Here is a 14,072-nt window from a genome sequence, read left to right as displayed (position 1 = left end):
GGCATAAACTAAATTAGTTTCCAACTTAACATTAAACAAGTTTGTATTTGCTAGACATATAATTATATTTTCAATCCATAAAATCACTATTGTAATGTTTGTCATCAAAAATTAACCCGGGCGTAGCCCGGGAAACAACCTAGTTGTATTAATGTTTTAATGAAACACTACGTTTTCTTCCTGGACACGTGTTGCTACACCATGAGATGAATTTCCTATGTGGCATCCTAGGTGTCTCTCTAAGGAGAGATTTAACTGTACTTTATATAAATAGATTTACAAAATATTACAAATTATGGTTCTCTGCCGTCAGTCATCATGAACATTTAAACCTGTGATCAAATGAAGTTTGGTTTGCCACAAGGTTTAAACCGTCTGTGTTAGGGCATCTCCATCCCCACTCCATATTTTATTCTATTTATAGAGTAAATGGAGTGGAAAATGGAGTAGTGAACAAAAAATAAAAGCTTTATTCCATTTATAGAGTAATGCTTTTATTTTTTGTTCATTACTCCATTTTCACTCCATTTACTCTATAAATGGAGTAAAATATGGAGTTGGGATGGAGATGGTATTATGCTATGTCCTCTGTGTTCTGCTTCGCTGAGTTCTCTTAAGTACTAGTGGCACTTAAGTTCAAAAGGGGTACTAGTTGCGTATTTTTGAATTACTTTACATAAGATTAAAAAATAATGTTGTGACTTTATCAAGTCTAAAAGGATATTGAAGGGTCAGAAACAATCTTCCGCAGTTTTCGTCACAACTCAATAGGATCAAACAACGGGTAGCAAGAGCTTATTATGGGGTTGACTGGTTTTCCCTCTACCACCCGCAAACGCAGCTTTTACGGTTGGTAACGGTTGACAGCGTTTCAAAACAATCATACAAATCGCTACAAATCGCTTCAAACCGCTCTGAACCTCTTAAAACCAAAAGCTGGTTCCAGCTAGCGTTTGCGGTTGCGGGCGGTTGCGGTTGGATAAAAAAATATTAATTTTTTTCTAAATATTTTAAAATTTAAATTTTAAAATTAAAAATGAAAATATTATAAATAAAAATATATACATATTTTATATATTAATTTAAATTCACAAACAATGTAGTATTTTAAAAAAAACTTTAAAGTAGCTATTCATCATAATTTTTAAAAGTTAATATACATACATATATAAAGATATACACATATATAAAACAGAAACAAAATATTCTTTAAAAGTTTTAATATAAATCTTCATAAAAATGTATTAAATTATAACTTTCAACTACTTAAAAAATTAAAAAAATAAACTTAATATTATTATTAATCATGTTATATTAACAATTATTATATTTTATCACAATAGTATGTTTTTATATTTTATAATTTTATAATATGTTTATATTGATAATTTATTATTAAACCGCTGCGATGTCTCATAATCAACCAGTCACAAGCATCCCGCAAACGCAATAATTTTTAAACGTTATGCCAGTCATACAAACCGCCATGTAACACTTGAAACCGCAACCACCCGCATCCGCAAACTCCCGCACCCGCAACCGCAACCGCTGCGTTTGAACCAGTCAGACCCTATATTTAAGTGGTTTATCAAATACTTGATAAGGCACCTTCAGATTGAAGAAAAGGGTGGGAAAAAAATTGAAGAAAAGGGTCAATTTCAACCTAAACTTTACTAGTGACTATTCATCGAAACTTCACTAGTGCCGTTCATTTTTGAACTTTGTAATAATGCCTATTCCGTACTCAAATAAATAAAAATTTTAAAATATTTTCTAAACTTTACGCGCTGTACATTTTCATTCTTGAACTTTATAACAGTTTATATTCCATATGGAATTAAATAAAGATTCAAAAATATTATATAAAGTCTCATATATCATTTAGAAAACGAATAAGAGAAAAGAAAACAGAAAGAAAAAGAAAATAGAGAACTAGAAAATGAAAAAAGATAAGAGAGAAGAATACTAAATACAGAAGACCAAAAGAAAAGATGAAAGAGAGTTAGAGAATAACTTGGGTATTTTGAGGAATGAGCCACATAACATTAATGCAAAAATAGGTTTGAGGGACGGGCAGATATCGTCAGTGGGAATGCAGGAAGGAAAAATCGTTTGATGTTAAAATCGTCATATAAATACTAATATCAACTCATGTGTGGAAACCTCATTAAGGACTGGTTTATGGATATAGAAGCTAATTATCTCTTGGTTAAAACACTGGTATAATTAAAACAATGAAAACAATGAACCTGACTAATTATAACGAACACGAAAAAAGGAAATACAAAATTAAATTAAATGACCGTTATAATAAGAAAGGAAAAAGGAAAGTGAAGATTGGCATTGACGCGTTTATTGTAACGGCCTTTTTCTTTATAAATACAAACATCAAACCATCAATTCATTCACCAGCACATTTTTCTTCTTTCACAGCACTCTGATCTCTCTCTGTTACGACTCATCTCCGACTTTGTAGAAATCAGTGCACAGGTAACGTCTCAAGGTCTGTCCTTAGGGTTATTAAACTCTGTCTTCATCACTCATCAGTCAATGTCGGGAGATCCAAGAATTTCTCGTAGACGAGAGTGATGATGGTAACATCAGGAGCCTCGGCACTTACCCCGATTCTTCTTATTTTCCCGACATGCTATCGCTTCTCAGGCTCAAAGACTTTGAACCAACCACCGTTCATCAACAAATCAAGAAACGCTTCAACGAACCTGTCTTGTCCCGGCTTATCACCGATCGGATTGTTCTTGAATCCCGACGGAAAGACTTGCCACAAGGATCCTTGTTGATCACGGTATTCGCTCCTTTTAGTTCTGCTCCTACGACAGCGAAAGTATAAGGATCTTGTGCGATTTGTCTAGAGGAGATGTCGGAACAAGAAGCCCTATGCCAACCGCCTGAATGTGTGCATATGTTTCATGAAGACTGCTTGACCCATTGGCATTGCCCATTGGTTAGATCGACATGACTCTTGCCCTCTCTGTCGCCAGTCCACAAACCCTTTAACCAACGAACACAGTGAAGCTTTGGAGAAGTTAGGAAAAGGTTTCGAGTAATGATCCGTGTGTTGCAAATCTAATTAGGTTTTCTTTTAATGTTTGTGGTTTGCTCAATTAGGGTTTCCATTCTCATCTGTTGTAATGATCTCGTTACTATTTTTGCAAAAGTATAATTTTTAATGAAATTATTTCTTTTAATTCTCGTCTTATAATCCACTGCCTCCTAATTTGTGCCAAAAAACACACAATGAAAACCAGTTACGCAACTTAGATATACAACTATTAACTTTGGTGAAGATTGTTAAAGAAAACAAAAAGGAATGAGTCTCGTCATAGGTCAATTACATTTGGACCTAAGACACTATTCTGAAGCTAGCTGAGTGCTAACTAGACATTGAGAAATATACAAAACCTTGGTGCAATACACTTTCATGTGCGACATCTCTTCATAAAACAAAATTGATTGATTAACGAACATGATCTCAGAGACACTTAGTAGTATTTTGGAGTTAGATAATACATCGAACACGGCATATATAAGGCCTACGCAGGTTGTTGCTGCTTCATCATTGAACAACAAGCTCTATGTAATGTATCGCTTTCATAGGTAAGATACCTGTCTGAGATAATATTTTTAGACAACACAAGGGGGAATGCTCGAGAATGACGTCATGCAATATGGGATCTCTTGTTCTTCGACTATTTGAGATACTAATGACTACCATCTTAGATATGGGCTGCTCTAATTACAGATAAATGCAGAAATTTTCAGCCAAATATTTATTACAGATAAATTAAACTTTTAATTACAGTTACGAGAAAGAAATAGATCGAAACATTTCTTTCTGTTGTTTGGACTGGTAGTGGAGTAAGAAAACCAGCGGTCTTTGTTCGTGATAATGTTAATATTTGTTAAATATTCTCTTTGGTAACATGTTTATTGTAGTTTCTTTATGTTTCATGTAATCAGTTACATTAATTTGATATCTATAAAGTTAAAAATGTTATAAAAAATATCTAGAGAAATTGTCAAAAATACCATTTTCATAGTACCACTTTTCATGTTTACACTAACCACTTTTACCACTATTTTTAATGAAGGGTTTAGATTTGAAAGTTTAGGATTTAGGGTTAAGATTTGATGTTTTAGGGTTTAAAGTATATAGTTTAGGGTTTAGGGTTGAGGATTTATGGTTTAGAGTTGAGGATTTAGGGTTTATAGTTTAGACTTTAGGATTTAGGGTTTAGGATATTGAATTTAGGGTATATAGTTTAGGGTTTAGGGTTTAGAGTTGAAGATTTTGGGGTTAGGATTTAGAATTGGAGGTTTATGATTTAGAATTTGGGATTAGAATTTTGAAAAGCATATAAAAACAAAGATATAAGAGTTTTTACCATTTTAATAAATAAGGTATTTTTGAAAATGTGTCTTTAGTGGTGGTAAAGATAAATAATGGTACCTTGAAAGTGGTATTTTTGAAAATTCCCCAAATATCTAACCATCGTAAACTGATAAAACAACAGTACCAAATTTTATTTCGGTTGAAACACCGGTCATCCTAACCGGTAAAATCAAGAAAAGGAAATAATGAACTGGAAAAAGGATATACAAAACTAAATTAAATGACCGTTAAAGATTCTCCAACGAAAAGGAAATAATAAGAGAGGTAAAGAAAAAAGGAAAGTGAAGATTGGCGTTGACGCGTTTAATGTAACGGATTTTCTCTATAAATACAAACATCAATCCATCACTTATTCATTCATTCACCAACACACTTTTCTTCTTTCACAGCACTCTAATCTCTCTCTCTCTGTTACGACACAATTTCTAACGACTCATCTCCGAGTTTTTGTTGTGTGTTTTCAACTTCAAGGAAGAAGATGGAAACAAGAGCACTCAATGTAGAGATCAGTTCACAGGTAACGCCTCAAGGTCTGTCCTTAGGGTTATTAAACTCTGTCTTCATCAGTCAACGTCGGGAGATCCAAGAATTTCTCGTAGACGAGAGTGATGATGGTAACATCACGAGTCTCGGCACTTACCTCGATTCTTCTTACTTTCCCGACATGTTATCGCTTCTCAGGCTCAAAGACTTTGAACCAACCACCGTTCATCAACAAATCAAGAAACGCTTCAACGAACCTGTCTTGTCCCGACTTGTCACCGACCAGATTGTTCTCGAATCCCAACGGAAAGACTTGCCACAGGGACCCTTGTTGATCACGGTATTCCTAAAATTTACAAAGAAAGAGTACTTCGTGGCGCCTTTTAGTTCTGCTCCTTGGACGACAGCGAAAGTAGAAGGATCTTGTGCGATTTGTCTAGAGGAGATGTCGGAAGAGTCGGAACAAGCTCTATGCCAACCGCCTGGATGCGTGCATATGTTTCATGAAGATTGCTTGACCCATTGGTTGGATCGAGATGAATCCTGTCCTCTCTGTCGTCATTCCACAAAACCTTTAACCAACAAACAGAGTGAAACTTTGGAAAAGTTAACAGAGGCGTAACTAGGGTTTCTTCAAGTAATATCAATTTTTTTTTTTGCTGCCAACAATTTAATGAGTAGTTTTATTGAAAGTAATTCACTTTAATTCTCGTCTTAAATTCATCGCATTATCAATTTTTCATTACAAGCCTTGTTGTTTCTGGTGTGTGGATCTGACAAAACAACTTGACAATCAAAACCAAGTTTTACTTCATCGTATGCAAACTATTATATGATATGGCTGAAGCCGAAATTCTAAACCACTAATAGCAAACATAATGCAGGCTAGAGAATATGGAACTACAAAGAAAATGGAAAACTAAACCAAGAACATCATTAGGAAAATCAATCCATTTTTAGTTTAAGCAAGCACATAAGCTAAAGTAATTGCAGAATGATACTAGATGAAAAGAAGATTCAACCGACTCTTCCCTACTGATGATCAAAGCTCGACATGCTTGAAGTGATACTCATCGATAGTTGAGTATATAAGGCCATCCCCTTCCAGTGACTGAATAACACCCCTGTGTAGAGACAAGCCAACTCATTAAAGATCAAGAACTTGTAAGTGTAGAGATAGGAGATTATAAGGAGAAAGAAAGAAAGAGGGCATTACTCAAGCTTGTTCTTTGGAACTTTCAACTGCTGGGCAATTTCATCCAGGTGTATCCCCTGTTGTCTTGCACTGCAGTTAATCAAAATAACAACAATTTAGTAGAGACACAACTTTAGTTTGTTGCAAACAGGTGAAGGAAAGTGAAACTCACGTGCAAGCAGGTTGCTTTAGATAGTCCAGAATCATATCATCCAAGTTCTTGCGCCCATTTCCATCACTGTTTTGAGAGGGCATCACCTATAAACGAGTATCAAAGATAAGACTTTAATGCACATGTACCATCCATAAGTCATGTAGAAAACAGAAAGAAAAAAAACTTGGTATATGTCATCTTACAGGGTTCAATGTGGTTGCCTGGTTTGCGTTGAGCGTATGTGATTGAGTGGCATCACCAACTTGCTGTCCCAACTGAGAAACCACAAAGAAATGAATTGTGAACTTACAACAAGGACAGAGTTAACTCTTTTTTGCTAAGTTTCATATTCGTAATACCTGTGATTCAGAGTTCTTGGAATAGAAGTGTATACACTCAATATAGTGAAAGGTCACCTCGTTGAAATCCACAATAGGTCTGCATTAACAATCATAGCTTAACTAAATAACTAGTTACCGAAACCTATTAGCCAATGGTAAAGGAATGGAGCATTTCACAAAACCTGACAGAGAAAACAAGAAGCTGCTGATTCCCCTGAAAAGTCTTCAAATGACCATTGAGACGAACATAGGTTCCATCTCTGTTTCACAATATTAAACCATTAGAAAAAAAAAAAATTCCCCGAGAAAAGTGAGGAAAAGAAGAAAATAGTATACTCACTGAACAGACTCCATTTCTCTGGCGTCGAAACTTTCATTCACCCTATAAATAAGACAGGAACAACCCCAGTTACATGTTATCTATGTTTAATGTCTCACAAAAGGATGTAAAGTAAGTTACCATCTTTTACAGTCGATGCGACCAGTGCCATCATCAAGAGTGAACTTAACTTCAGTGACTTTAGAGACGTCTTTGTCACACACTAGCCCAACGAGTGACACCTGTACCAAGTCCAAAAACATTTTACCACTCAACTGAGTAAACTCTCGATACCGGAGAAATCTGAAAATTTGAAGAGACTGTACATTTGTAATTTCGACTCCGTTGATGACGATACCGGATTTTTCACCACCCGAGTGAGAAGATTCGTTGATTTGCTTCACCGTCACTGGAACTATTCCCTGGAAAACATAGCAAAAATCGGATTTAGCAAACCCTAGATCGACACAAATCTAGGGCGAAATCGACATGGAGAGAAATAGGAAGCGGGACCTTAGTAGTGGAGGAGGAGGAGGAGGAGGAGGATTCGTAGGGCTGAGTGGGTTGAGAGGACATGAATCCGCCGCCGGAGAAAGCGGAATTGGGCTCGAATTGACTGTTTGAAAACATCTTCTTTCTCGATGGTGGGTGAATGCAAGGGAAGCGATCGGAAAAGCAGAAGATGAGTGAGGAGAGGAGTTAATAAACAAGAGAAGGATTAAAAATACTACTTTTCCCGCTAGTTTCGATTCAGCTTCCCGCCTATTAGGGCTTCACTGATGGCCTCCCTCCATATATATATTTATTTATTTTTATTGACCAACTTTATATTGATAAAGCCCCAAATGGCCAATTTCTACAAAAGGTTTTCAGAGAAATCTAGTCCATTACAGTCTCAACCCACTAAGCCCAATATACAAGTTATTCAATCTGGGGTTTTAAACGGTTTTCCAGTTTGGTATGTATTTGGTTTATGAAAATTAGTTACTATATTAAAACCTCTAATTTGGTTTGATTCGGTTTATATACTATCAATTTTTGGTTTACTCAATTTTGTTCAAAATACTATAACTATACTTATTTTTTATAAGAAATTTTAGATTATATGAATAGAAATAAGATTTATTAAACCATAAATATATATATATTCCTTAGTCTAACTTTTAAATATAATAATTTCTGTTTTATTGAAATATTAAAATAAGAATAAGAAAATAATAATATTATATAAGTCTATTTTAACAAAAAGAGTTATCAATAAAAAGAAAACAATATGTCTTATTTAATTTGATGAAAACAAGAAAAACAAAATAAACATTTTAACTTAAAAAAATTATTAAAATAAATGTTTTATTATGATTATGAATATCATACTAATAAATTAAATTATATATATTATTATATTTTATAAAATTTACATATAAGTATACTAATATTTTTAAGTAATCAGTTTGAAGTTTAAAGTTTTTTTTCATGAAATAATTTCAACACAAAAACAGTTATCATAAATACACATGCATTTTAATATCATTTTATATTTTTATTTTATTTTATTTTATCTATGAACTGTTAATTTTTGACCAGATTTTTCAAAAGAAAAAATTATTTTTTTAACAAACAAAAACTTTTGACCAAATTGAAACGGTTTAGTCGATGAAAGATAAAAGTAGGGCTGGGCATAAAACCCGTAACCCGAAATCCGAACCGATCCCGAACCGAAAAACCCGATCTAGACCGAATCCGAAATCTAAAAAATATCCGAATGGATCTTGTAGGGTGTTACAAAACATATCCAAACCCGAAGTGTTATTAACCGAACCCGAATGGATAATCCGAAAAATCCAAAAACCCGAAAAACCCAAAAAATATCTGAACAAACCGATCCAAATGTCCGAATTAATATATAATATAAATATTTAAAACATAAATATGTACTTCAAATATTCAATTTCATATTTATTTCAACATGATATCTAACAATAAGTATCTAATTTTTTAAAAAATATCTTAAATACTCCATTATATATAAATAAGTATATATTTTTTTATGTTTTTCTATTGAATTTTAGATTTTACTTAGGGTATATTCGAACCGATCTGATATAACCCAAATCCGACTGATATATGGTTACTTCAGGTACTATCCGAACCGAACCGAAACCGATGTGTTATATTCGAACCCGAACCGAACTTGTAGATTTACTAGAATGAGACCTAGAAGGTGTTACAAAATATAACCAAAATCCGAAAAACCCAAACCGAACCCGAATGGGTACCCGAACGCCCAGGCCTAGATAAAAGTATGTGATTTATTTGCGTTTTACTAAAAGTTAAAGATTTATTTGCTCAAAAAAAGTTAAAGATCAAAATAGGCGTTGCCATTTTCCTTGGCAAAATGTCTGTGATATAAAATGAAAAGAGTAGGTCAGTAGTAGCAGACATATGTAACATCAAACTTGACTGTTAAAGTTTGAACATATAAACAACAAATCATATCCAAAAATGGAGTAAGACATAAGCCGATAATAGAATCTTACTGAGCGAGGATTCTTATTTCTTAACCATCAAATATTTCTAAGGCGTTCCCACAGAGAGTGGAGGCCTTTTACTAAATGAACTCTAACTTCTTTACCGTACAAACTGTCCTTGTACACTCTCATAAACTCCAAACTTTTCATTCCTTTGAATCTTTCATCTCTTCTCAATCTCTCTTCCATTTCTGATACTTTAAACGAGATGCCGAACACATTTTCAGTACCCTGAAAATTTATTTTAAGAGGGATATAAATCAGAACAAGCTTAGAAACACATACAATGAATGATGCTAAATGAAAAAAGAAACTTACAGTTTGATCAATAAGTACGTCAAAACCCCCACTAGTATCCATCAAGAACTGACGATGCGCAGGCTGGTTAATGAATGGTCCAAGAACTATTTCTCTGCCTATCTTTTGTAGCACATGGTGCATACTTATGACTCTTTCTTGTGAAATCTGTATCAGAGACTTTTCATATAGAATCTTGAGACTACCTCCAACATCCAAGTCACTATCTTCCAGCAATCGCATCACACTCTCATATGTCTCATTGTTGAGAAAGCAAGCAATATGACGAAACAACACTTTCTCATTCCCAGTGAGACTATTGTAGTGCAGTTTTAACGTTTCCTCAGTTTCCTGGTCTAGAATCATGGGCAGGATTTCTGGTGTAACAGTTAGTGCAAAGGAAATATCAACAGCCATTCTTTCAATCATCTCTGCTTCGGAATCCCTGATTAGAAGAAAGATGATGACACAGCAAAAATAGATTAAATATACTATTAATAATGTACATCCATGAAGATAACAAAGCAAGTCTTAAATATTTCATTTTAACTTACCAGTCCCGGGTATGATATCCCTGAAGTTTGCTAAGTACAGCAAACGCTTGTAACCATTTTTGTTGATTTTCCACTTTGTGCCTCTTTCCAAGGTCTAGGATCTGCTTCCTGATATGAACAAGATCCACATCATAAAAAATGGGTATCACTTTTTGACCAATCTCTTGGACGCATTTTATGATCTCCACCAATTCATCCAAGCACCGGCTCGAAGACGCATAATTACTTGAAAGAAGGACTATAGCTATTCTTGATTCCTTTGCGTTTGAGTTCCTTGTGCAAGTGGCTCAGTACAGTTCTGCGAACATCGCTCCCGAGGAGGTTTAGGAAGACATCGTTCTTCCAACTGTGAGAGGGAGAATTTTCTTGTAATTGAGTGTGAGTGTTGTCTGGTCGTTGCCTCTGCACTTGGAAAGTCATACCAACTCGCTTCAGGTGAGATTGAAAAGAACATCACCTCGAGATGTTTCAGTTTCGAAATGTTTGGAGATAAATATTTTAAGTTGCTGCAGCCGTTCATCAATATGTAACAGATCCCAGGGATGTTTTCTATCATCCCGGGAACTTGTGCAGTCTCGGTTTCATCTAAAAAGAGATACGAAATATTCCTTGAAATCTGAGGAAAACTTGTTAACTGTGAACATCCACTGAAATGGAGGGAAAGGAGAGACTCCAAGTCAATGTTGGTTGGAAGACCTTGCAGCTTTTTGCATCTTTTCATGTTTAGTTTCCTCAGTTTCTTGAGATTACGTATAGAGGAAGGAATCATCACCAGACTCCAGCAATCTTCAAGACACAGTTCCTCGAGATTGGTGGCCTTTGAAAGATCTGGGAATACTTTCAGCGTTTTAGATCTCCGCAGATCCATCTTCTTGAGTTTTATAAGCAGCTGATGACCCATAACACAAGTGGTAAGGCAAGGTTAACTTAAAATATGTCAAACAACAAACATGTAGTAGAAAAGGTGACATACACAATCAAACTTACCTGAGGTCCATCCCACAATGTCTCAAGGTGACTATTCGGCATTATAAGTTCAACAAGATTTTCCGGACGAAAGTTACAAGGCATGCATCTCATTGAGCAACCCCACCATTCCAGCAATCTAAGATGGCGCCACATATGTTCTTCACCACCCTGTAAATTAGCCAGTATGACTTCTATTTTCTCCGGTATGACCCCGTAGATGCTTAGAAACCGAAGGTTTCTCATCCTCTTGAATGATTTTTCACTAATAGAAAATGTATCCTTTATTTCAGATAAGTTCAAAAATATGCCCAGAACACTTTTAGTACCCTGAAAAAAAAAACAATAAATTTTCAACAAAAGAAGACTAAAAATGGACATCAAGGCAAAACAAGAATAACTAAAGAGCTTACAGTTCCATCAAGAAGTACATCACAGATCTCCTGAGAATCCATCAAGAATTCACGTTCCCCAGGGCTATATATATATGGTTGACGGACGATTTCTCTACCCATTTTTTCCACGAAATCGTGCATCCTAATGGTCTCATCCTCTGATATCTGAATGAGACACCGCTCAGCTAGAGTGACAAGTCCAGCATCAACACCCAACCTACTGTCTTCAAGCAATCGTATCACGTAGTGACGTGGTTTATGATTAAACAAACAAGCGATGTGAAGAAAGGTTGCTTTATCTTCTCCTTTTAACCTACCGTAGCTGTCTCTTAGAGTGTTATCAATTTGTCCAGCCAAACTATCTCTGAGCTTAGGAAACCTATCTGCCCACTCCTCCTTCTTGATCCCTCTCAGTGATGAACCCGTAACATTGAGACACAGTGGGAGATTACCGGTGAGCTTAACAGCTTCGGTCGCAAGCTCCGAAAAACCGTCATGTGGAGAGTCTTGCCCAAACGCACATCGGCAGAACATCTGGAAAGCTAGAACTTGTGAAGGGAGATGGACCTGATAGATACGATCAGATTCAATTCCACAGGCCCTTAGAAGCTCCCTATCCTTTGAAATCACAACAATTCTACTCCTAGGACCAAACCATGTTGTTTTCCCCACCAAGGCATTTAAGAGGGCTTTGTCCTCCATATCATCAAAAATAACAAGAACTTTCTTATGCCCTAATCTTTCTTCCACCGCACCTAAACCATGTATCTTTATGTCCTTCTGGTCCAGAACCTCTGCCAGAAACTGTGTTTGCAAGTACAAACTCGTGTTGTAGTCGTCTGACTTGGCCCTTGTAAAATTCTCCTTAGTCTTATCGATGAAAATGCTTGATAGGAACTGACATGAGATTTGATTGTAGAGAGCTCGTCCAATGGTAGTCTTCCCAACTCCAGATGGACCCCAAATACCTACCTTGATCACTTCCTCCGACTCCAAATTCAACAGCGAATTCATGTTGTTGATATGATCTTCAATTCCAACAAAGTCAACAAAATCAGTGGATGCTGTAGAAACCAGTTTGTTTGAAACATCGTTGGCGATTTTCTCAATCATCTTTGCTTCGTTGGACCTAACAAAGAAAGATTCACACATATAAATATCATACTAAGTTAGTGGGAGATCGATCTTATCAAAGATTATGGTAACGAAATGATGAGTAATACTTGAAAATGAAAATGGTTAAAAGGCAGCATCAACCAGCAACTATAGTGTTAACTAAATGAAAGAATCAACAAGAGTATGAAGCATCATGGAGTTTCTCTTAACCCAGTCCCGTAGACTGGACTGACCCTGCAAAACATCGATCACAATCTCTAACGTATGAGTTTCACCAACTCTCGGTGCTCTGCAAAACCAGTCTGAAACCTACGAGGCGGGTTGTTCCCACGGGATGGGTTGTTACAGATTGATGGAACAGGGAAGATTTGAAAGGGAAAGAGGAGAAATAACATAACATAAGTTTGTGATAGAAACAGAGTGCCGAGTCAGATTTTTATTTAGATTTATTTTTGAAATATTTCATTTTCTCTTCAGACTACTTTCATCATCGTTGTAAGTGTTAATCAGTTTTTGACTTTTTGTGTTCTTCTCTAAATACTGTAACTTAATTTCAATTTCCATATAGAGTCTAATATAATTTTTCTCTAAATATGTTTGCGTTCTTACCTTCATCAGTTTATTATAAGTGATCCTGCAAAAAAAAGCAGAAAATCAAAATTACGCAAATATGTACCAGTTGCGAGAATCCTCTCCAGCTATGTTTGCTGAGTGGGTCAACGCCCGCCGCCACAAAAGTTTCTGTTCCTCCGTTGTGCCTTTGCAAGTCATTTCGAAGAGCTTACCGAAGGCGTGGGTTTGTTTCCTGACATGAGAAGGATCCACTTCATAGAAAATCGGTATGACGATTTGGCCTCGTTCTTCTCTGCACTTCATAATCTCGACTAACTCATGCAAGCACCAGCTCGAATTCGGAAAGTTGTCGGAAAACGTTACAACCGAGATCCTCGACCCTTGTATTGCCTTAATAAGCTGAGGCGCAATAGATTGGCCTCTTTCCATCTCATCGTCGATGAAGGTGATTAACTTGCGGTCAAGCTCCTTGAGTAAGTGGGAACGGAATTTGCGGCGAACGTCTTCTCCTCTGAAGCTCAGGAAAACATCGTGTGAACAGTTGATCGCTTGAGAAGAAGAAGGAGACGCCATGTGAAACAGAGGGAGAAGTGGTCAAATGCAATAAAGGATTCTTAGGAAAGCAATGTGTAACACAAGACTAAAGACAAAAGGGAGAGACAATATAATTCAAAAAAGTTGTTAGACCATATACAATGGTAGTGTTAATCTTTTTTTCAACTGTTGAAACCTCACATGAA

At 35.8% G+C, this 14,072-nt stretch overlaps 2 protein-coding genes and 1 pseudogene across 2 annotated transcripts; 1 reads left to right on the top strand and 2 right to left on the bottom strand.

Moving 5' to 3' along the window:
- The first annotated feature begins 4,594 nt into the window (after positions 1-4,594).
- On the top strand, positions 4,595-5,642 carry LOC108850789 (RING-H2 finger protein ATL67). Its single transcript, XM_018624267.2, has one exon. It carries the CDS (start codon positions 4,890-4,892, stop codon positions 5,514-5,516), a length of 627 nt encoding a protein of 208 aa, XP_018479769.1. The 5' UTR covers positions 4,595-4,889; the 3' UTR covers positions 5,517-5,642.
- Positions 5,643-5,668: 26 nt separating this feature from the next.
- Positions 5,669-7,661, bottom strand: LOC108849168 (replication protein A 32 kDa subunit A). Its single transcript, XM_018622682.2, has 10 exons — positions 7,417-7,661; positions 7,230-7,325; positions 7,045-7,145; positions 6,925-6,966; positions 6,767-6,844; positions 6,603-6,681; positions 6,447-6,518; positions 6,262-6,347; positions 6,111-6,179; positions 5,669-6,018 (listed from the first exon to the last, which is right to left on the bottom strand). Exons 1-10 carry the CDS (start codon positions 7,531-7,533, stop codon positions 5,937-5,939), a joined length of 822 nt encoding a protein of 273 aa, XP_018478184.1. The 5' UTR covers positions 7,534-7,661; the 3' UTR covers positions 5,669-5,936.
- A 1,617-nt stretch (positions 7,662-9,278) lies between these two features.
- On the bottom strand, positions 9,279-13,966 carry LOC108849811 (disease resistance protein RPS6-like; annotated as a pseudogene).
- Between the last annotated feature and the right edge of the window lie 106 nt (positions 13,967-14,072).

The sequence above is a fragment of the Raphanus sativus genome, chromosome 4 (genome assembly GCF_000801105.2).
Source record: "Raphanus sativus cultivar WK10039 chromosome 4, ASM80110v3, whole genome shotgun sequence".
NCBI classification, from domain to species: domain Eukaryota; kingdom Viridiplantae; phylum Streptophyta; class Magnoliopsida; order Brassicales; family Brassicaceae; genus Raphanus; species Raphanus sativus.
The sequence above is the reverse complement of the archived record's forward strand: the minus strand, read 5'-3'. Positions and strand labels throughout refer to the sequence as shown.

Coding starts and splice junctions, on each gene's coding strand:
- LOC108850789 (XM_018624267.2), top strand. CDS start 4,890: ATGGAAACAAGAGCACTCAATGTAGAGATCAGTTCACAGGTAACGCCT.
- LOC108849168 (XM_018622682.2), bottom strand. CDS start 7,533: ATGTTTTCAAACAGTCAATTCGAGCCCAATTCCGCTTTCTCCGGCGGC. Junction 7,326..7,416: donor CCTCCTCCTCCACTACTAAG/GTCCCGCTTCCT, acceptor TATGTTTTCCAG/GGAATAGTTCCAGTGACGGT. Junction 6,967..7,044: donor CGCATCGACTGTAAAAGATG/GTAACTTACTTT, acceptor TCTTATTTATAG/GGTGAATGAAAGTTTCGACG.